Below are 9,220 nucleotides of genomic sequence, written 5' to 3'. Positions count from 1 at the left end.
TCAGCTGCGAGCCTTCAGTTTGCAAAGAGCCTTTTTGCCGCCCCGACGCTGCTCTGACAACGGGAATATATGAGATTTTCCATAAACCCTGAAATGGCTACACAGGAGGTTCAACCGAATGAGACTCTCACTAACCTAAAAGCAGAATCGGATACGTTGAAAACGAAGCTGGAGGACGAAAGAGCGAAACTGCACGATGTCGAACGTGAGTGGTGCTGAAAATGAAAGAGGAGAGGGGAAGGGAAGGCCCCGCGAATGAAAACATAATCTGCCTTCCAAATAGGATTGCATGACACATGTAAACACGACCATAATATTAGAATATATATATAATAGATATATATTGTAAATGTGTCATATTGCTATTATTAGGCCACAGTGCATTGAATCGGTCATTTGAAGAAAATGCATTATTTTTTGCATAATTTGTAAATGGTTTATTTGTAGCCATTTGCTCGTCCATGTTTTATTTTTTGTACTTGTCGGATTTGTTCAGATGACAAGATGCATAGAATGGCTATGTGTCTATTTCCATCTACAATTACACATATAGTCTAGGCTGTGGTTGAAATTTCTCCTTGTATTTGCCATTGACACTGAAAAGCACCGTTTTATTATAGCCTAGCCCAGATGGCGGTTTGTACCATTATTCATATTCATCCGTGATTTATGCTTGGCTGGTCGATCTGGGTGAGATCAGAGAGATTAATGTAACATCTCTAACCGTTTACTGCACGTTCATCCCCAACACGATGAGATGGATTATGGTAACCACAGGCCCTACTACAGTACACTAACGTAGGATCTTGGTCCCTACTACAGTACACTAACGTAGGATCTTGGTCCCTATTACAGTACACCAACGTAGGATCTTGGTCCCTACTACAGTACACTAACCTAGGATCTTGGTCCCTAATCCCTACTACAGTCCACTAACGTAGGATCTTGGTCCCTACTACAGTCCACTAACGTAGGATCTTGGTCCCTACAACAGTACACTAACATAGGACCTTGGTCCCTATTAAAGTACACTAACGTAGGATCTTGGTCCCTACTCCCTACTACAGTACACTAACCTAGGATCTTGGTCCCTACTTCCTACTACAGTACACTAACCTAGGATCTTGGTCCCTACTACAGTACAGTAACATAGGATCTTGGTCCCTACTACAGTACAGTAACATAGGATCTTGGTCCCTACTACAGTACAGTAACATAGGATCTTGGTCCCTACTACAGTACACCAGGTGGCAGAGAAGGTGGATGGACTGGGCCAGTTTATCATGAAGACCCGGCGTACTCTGAAGGGACATGGCAACAAAGTTCTCTGCATGGACTGGTGTAAGGACAAGAGGAGGATCGTCAGCTCATCACAGGTGAGTGTTGGATTATATGTACAATTTTCCTGAAGTCCTAAACAGATGCGTTCATGCCAGTCGTCACTCCAGGCGGTCACTGTCCATGGTGCTGAAATGGATTGTAAGCTTGTCATCAGGGAATTTGAGGTTCCTCCTAAACAGATGCATTCATGCCAGTCATCTCCCTTGATATACTTATGGTCCATAGCGCTGAAATATTGTAATTTTTTTTTTTTTGGGGGGGGGGTTGTTGTTTCAGCTAATATGCACTGCTTTCAGTGGTTATCAAATGAATGCCATATTTTGTCGGAAATGTAGAGAATCTTACGCTTGTGTGCTACTTCTAATGTTTTTCCCCTCTTAACTTATCTTCAGGATGGGAAAGTGATTGTATGGGATGCCTTCACCACTAACAAGGTAGGGAATCTTTCTTCTCCCTCCACAAACAGTACGGCAGGGTAGCCTGGGGCGGCAGGGTAGCCTGGGTAGCTTTGGACTAGTAACCGGAAGGTTGCAAGTTCAAATCCCCGAGCTGACAAGGTACAAATCTGTCGTTCTGCCACTGAACAGGCAGTTAACCCACTGTTCCTAGGCCGTCAAAATAAGAATTTGTTCTTAACTGACTTGACTAGTTAAATAAAGGTAAAAAATAAAATAAAGGCTATAAAATTGACTGGTTTTCACTTAAGACTTCTGTAGTTCTTTGAGCTGATATTTAGTGTACGTTCCCAATGGCGCCCTATTCCCTACATAGTGCACTACTTTTTGACTAGTGCCCTATTGACCCTAGTCAAAAGTAGTGCACTGTATTTGTATTTATTTGACCTTTGAATCCCATTTAAACCAAGGTCTCTTTTGCGAGGGAGTCCTGCATCTCACAATTACACAACAAACACAGTCCCGGAAGCACATTAGTTATTGGTTGCCGTCTGGGCCGCAGACATTAGTTTTCATAGCAAGTTTTATTTTAAGCCTTTCCTTAGAAGCGTGCCAACATTGGGAATAAGAAGACACAATATTTCCTTGGCGGATTTGAATTCTGTTGTTGTTGTTGTGGTTGCTTATTTCTGTAAGCAGGAAGTTTCCCCACTGAGTTTGATGATGTCATGGTGTTGAAGTCTCCCTCGTGTATTTGAGATGGATAACATTGCAGTTGTGCAGAATCACTGATCAAATCACCTTGCATACAAAATAACTATTGTGTGATCAAGATCAGAAATTCGGCGCCTCGTCGCCTTGATGAATACTTATGCCCTCAAACACGCCAATTGTTTTCTAGGAGCACGCGGTGACCATGATGTTATATTGCTGATTGTACCTTTATAATGTTGTGTCCTCTAGGAGCACGCGGTGACCATGCCGTGCACCTGGGTGATGGCCTGTGCCTACGCCCCCTCTGGATGTGCAGTAGCCTGTGGGTAAGTCCCTGTACTCCTGGGTGTGCAGTATCCTGTGGGTAAGTCCCTGTACTCCTGGGTGTGCAGTAGCCTGTGGGTAAGTCCCTATACTCCTGGGTGTGCAGTATCCTGTAGGTAAGTCCCTGTACTCCTGGGTGTGCAGTATCCTGTGGGTAAGTCCCTGTACTCCTGGGTGTGCAGTAGCCTGTGGGTAAGTCCCTATACTCCTGGGTGTGCAGTATCCTGTAGGTAAGTCCCTGTACTCCTGGGTGTGCAGTATCCTGTGGGTAAGTCCCTGTACTCCTGGGTGTGCAGTAGCCTGTGGGTAAGTCCCTATACTCCTGGGTGTGCAGTATCCTGTAGGTAAGTCCCTGTACTCCTGGGTGTGCAGTATCCTGTGGGTAAGTCCCTGTACTCCTGGGTGTGCAGTATCCTGTGGGTAAGTCCCTGTACTCCTGGGTGTGCAGTATCCTGTGGGTAAGTCCCTGTACTCCTGGGTGTGCAGTATCCTGTGGGTAAGTCCCTGTACTCCTGGGTGTGCAGTATCCTGTGGGTAAGTCCCTATACTCCTGGATGTGCAGTATCCTGTAGGTAAGTCCCTATACTCCTGGGTGTGCAGTATCCTGTGGGTAAGTCCCTGTACTCCTGGGTGTGCAGTAGCCTGTGGGTAAGTCCCTGTACTCCTGGGTGTGCAGTAGCCTGTGGGTAAGTCCCTGTACTCCTGGGTGTGCAGTAGCCTGTGGGTAAGTCCCTGTACTCCACCCAGACGCTCTGTTTCTCCACTGTGCCACTGTGCTTCTCCTCCCCTTTGGGGTCTATGCCCGGTTACTGTAACACACAACTGTTGATGTTAAAGACGTTATAAATAAACATTTGATTGATCGATTGATTGGATTTCAGTGGTCTGGACAACAAGTGCTCTGTGTACCCTCTGTCCTTGGACAAGAATGAGAACCTGGCAGCGAAGAAGAAGTCTGTCGCCATGCACACCAACTACTTATCTGCCTGTAGCTTCACCAACTCAGACATGCAGGTTAGACGAGACACCTCTTCATCTTCTTCCTTCGTCTGATGTAATGATTATTTGTTGTACATTTGTATATTTTGTTATCGTCTTTATCAAGGTTTCTGTATTCGTTCCTATCTATAACTCATTGAATTACTTGATTACTGCTAAATCAGTTGACTTTCCTATAGCAAATAAATTATGGGAAATCACAGCCTGTCATACTGTACTGTACTTGGAAAGAACTTCTACGCTTGTTTAATAATTCACAACAGTCAAATGTTCCCCATTGGATATAGTTAGTCACATGCTTTAGCCTCGGCCAAGACTCTTCTATTTATGGGTCCGTGTCAGAGAATTCTGAATTCTGAACAATGGTTTCACTCTGACCCTGCTATTGGTAGTAGTGTGGTTGTACTTTGCTCTCTGGGAGCCGTTTTCCCTGACGTATTCAATATAGAACCTGCAGTGACAATTATTTTTAGTCCTGAAATTAGACTAATATAGGGTTTGTGAAACCAGTCCTGGATGTAGATTTATGGGGTGAATCCTAACCTTAAGTCTAATTTTCATTGACATTCAATGGGTGACTCAGTGGCAGTTAGTATTGTGTTGCGATCCCAAGATGCAGTTTGTGACGAACCCCTTGTCTTCCAGATCCTGACGTCGAGCGGAGACGGAACCTGTGCATTATGGGATGTGGAGAGTGGTCAGCTGTTACAGAGTTTCCATGGACACGCCGCCGATGTTCTATGTCTCGACCTAGCTCCTTCTGAGACCGGCAACACCTTCGTCTCTGGAGTGAGGAGACAACTAGTAGTATTTCACTTAGTCTCACAATGAGAAATTGTGAGAAAAAACCCCCCCAGCATGACTGCTCCTATAAGCCTTCTTTCTCCCTCCTCTTTTCACTTAAAAAAATATATATATACAAAAAACATACAGTCCTACTGTAACATACAACATTCCTTTCAAATTTGTATTTTATTTTATTTCAAGAGATTTTAAATGATAAGCGGAAACAGATGGAAGTGCACCATAGTGATGAAATAGTGGCGGGCTTGAGATTCCCTCCCTTGCCTCTAGGGGGCATGTGTGGTCCAGACTGCAGAGAGACTGTGTTGCATTTTACATAATGTTGATTATTTTCTACTTTTATTTAACCCCGAAATGCCCTTGAGGTTAAACCCTCTTTTGTGAGGGCGACCTGTCAAAAAAAGGTCAGCATTAATGTGTGAATCCAGAATCCTCTTATGTGTGTCTCATGCAGGGCTGTGACAAGAAGGCCAATGTATGGGACATGCGCTCAGGCCAGTGCATCCAGTCCTTCGAAACCCACGAATCAGACATCAACAGCGTCAGGTGAGGTCACAAGATATGACTTTATTCAAAGCGACTTATACCACTTGTCAACACTGACAGTGACATGTATTAAATGTTAAGTAGGAGTACTCTACCCTCCCGTTTGCTTGGGTTTCTTATATTACCTGGCGTTTGTCTCCTTCCTTGGCATCAGGTACTACCCCAGTGGAGATGCATTTGCTTCAGGCTCCGATGACGCTACAGTAAGGCATCATCCATATAATTTACTGCTTGATCACATGTTGCCTTTCTATGTCAAAGTTCATGAAGTCATTTCTTTGTAGAAAATAATAATAATAATTTACCCCATTTGCGGAAAAAAAAGAAAATAAATCTAAACATTAACAAGCATTGTTTGTTTCAGTGTCGTCTCTATGACCTGAGGGCAGACAGAGAAGTGGCCATTTATTCCAAAGAGAGCATCATATTTGGTGCCTCCAGTGTTGACTTCTCTCTCAGTGGTAAGACGCAATACCCTCAGGGATCGAGTCAATCCATAGCGAATAAAGCCCTTATTCTACTCACCACATAAAACATATGATTTCACTGATCAATTTCACTAATTAAACCCATAATGATTTGCACTAAATTAAATTCATGTTATTTGCTGTTGAATAAGAATAGCTTGCTTTCACATGAACCTTGTCATCAAAAATGATGTGTTACGTTTCTATTGGTTGAAAGAGGACGTGCTTTTCATTCTCCAGGCCGGCTACTGTTCGGTGGCTACAACGACTACACCATCAACGTGTGGGATGTCTTGAAGGGGACGAGGGTGTCCATCCTGTTTGGACACGAGAACCGTGTCAGCACTCTGCGCCTGTCTCCTGACGGAACGGCCTTCTGCTCGGGGTCATGGGACCACACTCTCAGGGTGAGGGATAGGGGTTATCACCTGGGTTACCTTCCCAAAAGGACCACACACAAAATGTTGCACATTGACTCTGTACCAGTACCCCCTGTATATAGCCTCCACATTGACTCTGTACCGGTACCCCCTGTATATAGCCTCCACATTGACTCTGTACCAGTACCCCCTGTATATAGCCTCCACATTGACTCTGTACCGGTACCCCCCTGTATATAGCCTCCACATTGACTCTGTACCGGTACCCCCTGTATATAGCCTCCACATTGACTCTGTACCGGTACCCCCCTGTATATAGCCTCCACATTGACTCTGTACCAGTACCCCCTGTATATAGCCTCCACATTGACTCTGTACTGGTACCCCCTGTATATAGCCTCCACATTGACTCTGTACCGGTACCCCTGTATATAGCCTCCACATTGACTCTGTACCGGTACCCCCCTGTATAAAGCCTCCACATTGACTCTGTACCGGTACCCCTGTATATAGCCTCCACATTGACTCTGTACCGGTACCCCCCTGTATATAGCCTCCACATTGACTCTGTACCGGTACCCCTGTATATAGCCTCCACATTGACTCTGTACCGGTACCCCCCTGTATAAAGCCTCCACATTGACTCTGTACCGGTACCCCCCTGTATATAGCCTCCACATTGACTCTGTACCGGTACCCCCCTGTATATAGCCTCCACATTGACTCTGTACCGGTACCCCTGTATATAGCCTCCACATTGACTCTGTACCGGTACCGGTACCCCCCCCTGTATATAGCCTCCACATTGACTCTGTACCGGTACCCCCCTGTATATAGCCTCCACATTGTACTCTGTACCGGTACCCCCTGTATATAGCCTCCACATTGACTCTGTACCGTACCGGTACCCCCCTGTAGCCTCCACCCTGTATATAGCCTCCACATTGACTCTGTACCAGTACCCCCTGTATATAGCCTCCACATTGACTCTGTACCGGTAGCCTCCCCCTGTATATAGCCTCCACATACCCCTGTATATACTCTGTATATAGTGTACCGGTACCCCCTGTATATAGCCTCCACATTGACTCTGTACCGGTACCCCCTGTATATAGCCTCCACATTGACTCTGTACCAGTACCCCCTGTATATAGCCTCCACATTGACTCTGTACTGGTACCCCCTGTATATAGCCTCCACATTGTATATACTCCACTGACTCTGTACTGGTACCCCCTGTATATAGCCTCCACATTGACTCTGTACCGGTACCCCTGTACTCTGTACCGGTACCCCCCTGTATAAAGCCTCCACATTGACTCTGTAGCCTAGCCTCCACATTGACTCTGTACCGGTACCCCCCTGTATAAAGCCTCCACATTGACTCTGTACCGGTACCCCTGTATATAGCCTCCACATTGACTCTGTACGGTCTGTATATAGCCTCCACATTGACTCTGTACCGGTACCCCTGTATATAGCCTCCACATTGACTCTGTACCGGTACCCCCCTGTATAAAGCCTCCACATTGACTCTGTACCGGTACCCCCCTGTATATAGCCTCCACATTGACTCTGTACCGGTACCCCCCTGTATATAGCCTCCACATTGACTCTGTACCGGTACCCCTGTATATAGCCTCCACATTGACTCTGTACCGGTACCCCCCCCACACCACTCTGCACCTGTCTCCTGACGGAACGACCTTCTGCTCAGGGTCATGGGACCACACTCTCAGGGTGAGGGATAGGGGTTATCACCTGGGTTACATTCCCAAAAGGACCACACACAAAATGTTGCACATTCACAGAAAGTCACTTTCACATCTAAAACAGAAATAGATTTCAAAAGGGGTTCTGAAAGACACCCACCGAAAGTTGGCAAGCAACTAATAAGAAGGGTTATAAGAGACACACACAATGAATTCTCACAACATTTACCTCAGAGGTAAAACTAAAGGAAAGCGAACCAACTCCAATTTAGGATAGGGAGTAAAATGAATATGGAGCCAAACAAACAAGGGGAAAAAACAAAACTATTTTTGGCTAACTAAAGTGGAAGCGCTAATGTGAGGGTGTAGCTTTACCAACATATCCTCTCTAGCTGACGCACTGGGCCAGCGGGTCCTAACGACCAGCTGGTTCCAGCACAGGTGAAACTCATCCTGACTAACGAGATCACTCTCTGGGCCAGCACAGGTGAAACACATCCTGACTAACGAGGTGACTCCAATCAGTGTGCTAAAGCTAACATGCTAACCAACCTAGAACCTGTAACACCTGCTACTGTCTGTCTTATCCTAGTTTCTTCTTCTTCTTCTTGTCTTTCACTGATGCCCGTGCCCTCTTCATTCTATTTCATTAGAACAACATCATTTATTACTTTTGGTCCATAATTTATATAATTGTCCATTTTTTAAAAAACATTTCAGTAATTTTCTATTTCTATTTTTCAATTTTAGATCTGGGCTTAAAGAAGACGAAAATGACAGAAGAGGGGAAAAAAACGGTGAAAAGTGAATTCCGTGGTAGATAGATCGAGCCAGTTGTACATAAGTGACAGACATGTTCCACTCTGCTTGAGTACAATCATAGACGTCATAAACTATGGCGACAGATTTTTCAATGCGAATATTCTAAAAATTCGCATGAAGAAAATATACCAATTTTCCCCACCAGGGGGCGTTTCCGCCAAATTGACTTGTGGATAAAAAATAAAATAAATTAGTGCGTGATGACGTAGTGCACACTATGTACTTTTTAGCTTAAGTTTTCATGTACTGAATAAATAAAATCTACAGTTCAATGTGTTTCCGTCTTATTTTCAACTCTACTGGTTTGTTTTGTTACAACAACAACTGAAACTATTGTGTTAAATAGCAAATGTGTCTCCTTTGGTAATGGCACAGGCGCTCCAGCCAACTGATCGCGGATACAGTGCGGTTAGGCTAGTTTACGGGATGAGATTATTATGGATAAGAGCGAGAATATTTTAACATATCATCATGTCACCAGAATAAGACCCTCGATATTTATTGGAAAGTAGCATCAAGCTCCTCACCGTGCACTTTCACGAGACAGTGAAGTTAATTTATTTAATCTGTAGCCTAATAAACTACCTAGCTAACATGATGCTCAGATGACAGACACTAGATAACACCTAGCTAATGTGGCCGATGTGAAATGGCTAGCTAGTTAGCGGTGGTGCACGCTAATAGTGTTTCAGTCGGTGACGTCACTCGCTCTGAGA

At 44.7% G+C, this 9,220-nt stretch overlaps 1 protein-coding gene across 1 annotated transcript; it reads left to right on the top strand.

The window, feature by feature from the left end:
• LOC139407543 (guanine nucleotide binding protein (G protein), beta 5a) lies at nucleotides 1-8,776 on the top strand. The gene is made up of 11 exons (XM_071151363.1): nucleotides 1-205; nucleotides 1,240-1,376; nucleotides 1,734-1,775; nucleotides 2,700-2,776; nucleotides 3,656-3,788; nucleotides 4,419-4,562; nucleotides 5,032-5,123; nucleotides 5,278-5,326; nucleotides 5,488-5,584; nucleotides 5,831-5,997; nucleotides 8,433-8,776. The coding sequence occupies exons 1-11, from the start codon at nucleotides 70-72 to the stop codon at nucleotides 8,442-8,444; spliced, it is 1,086 nt and encodes a 361-aa protein (XP_071007464.1). The 5' UTR covers nucleotides 1-69; the 3' UTR covers nucleotides 8,445-8,776.
• Nucleotides 8,777-9,220: the final 444 nt, after the last annotated feature.

This window comes from Oncorhynchus clarkii, chromosome 4 (genome assembly GCF_045791955.1).
Source record: "Oncorhynchus clarkii lewisi isolate Uvic-CL-2024 chromosome 4, UVic_Ocla_1.0, whole genome shotgun sequence".
NCBI classification, from domain to species: Eukaryota; Metazoa; Chordata; class Actinopteri; order Salmoniformes; family Salmonidae; genus Oncorhynchus; species Oncorhynchus clarkii.
This window is presented reverse-complemented; position numbering and strand designations above follow the sequence as displayed.

Bases quoted from the DNA above. Each gene is read 5' to 3' on its own strand.
- LOC139407543 (XM_071151363.1), top strand. From the start codon at position 70: ATGAGATTTTCCATAAACCCTGAAATGGCTACACAGGAGGTTCAACCG. The intron at 2,777-3,655 runs GTAAGTCCCTGT...ATTGGATTTCAG, and splicing joins GGATGTGCAGTAGCCTGTGG to TGGTCTGGACAACAAGTGCT. The intron at 5,327-5,487 runs GTAAGGCATCAT...TGTTTGTTTCAG, and splicing joins CAGGCTCCGATGACGCTACA to TGTCGTCTCTATGACCTGAG.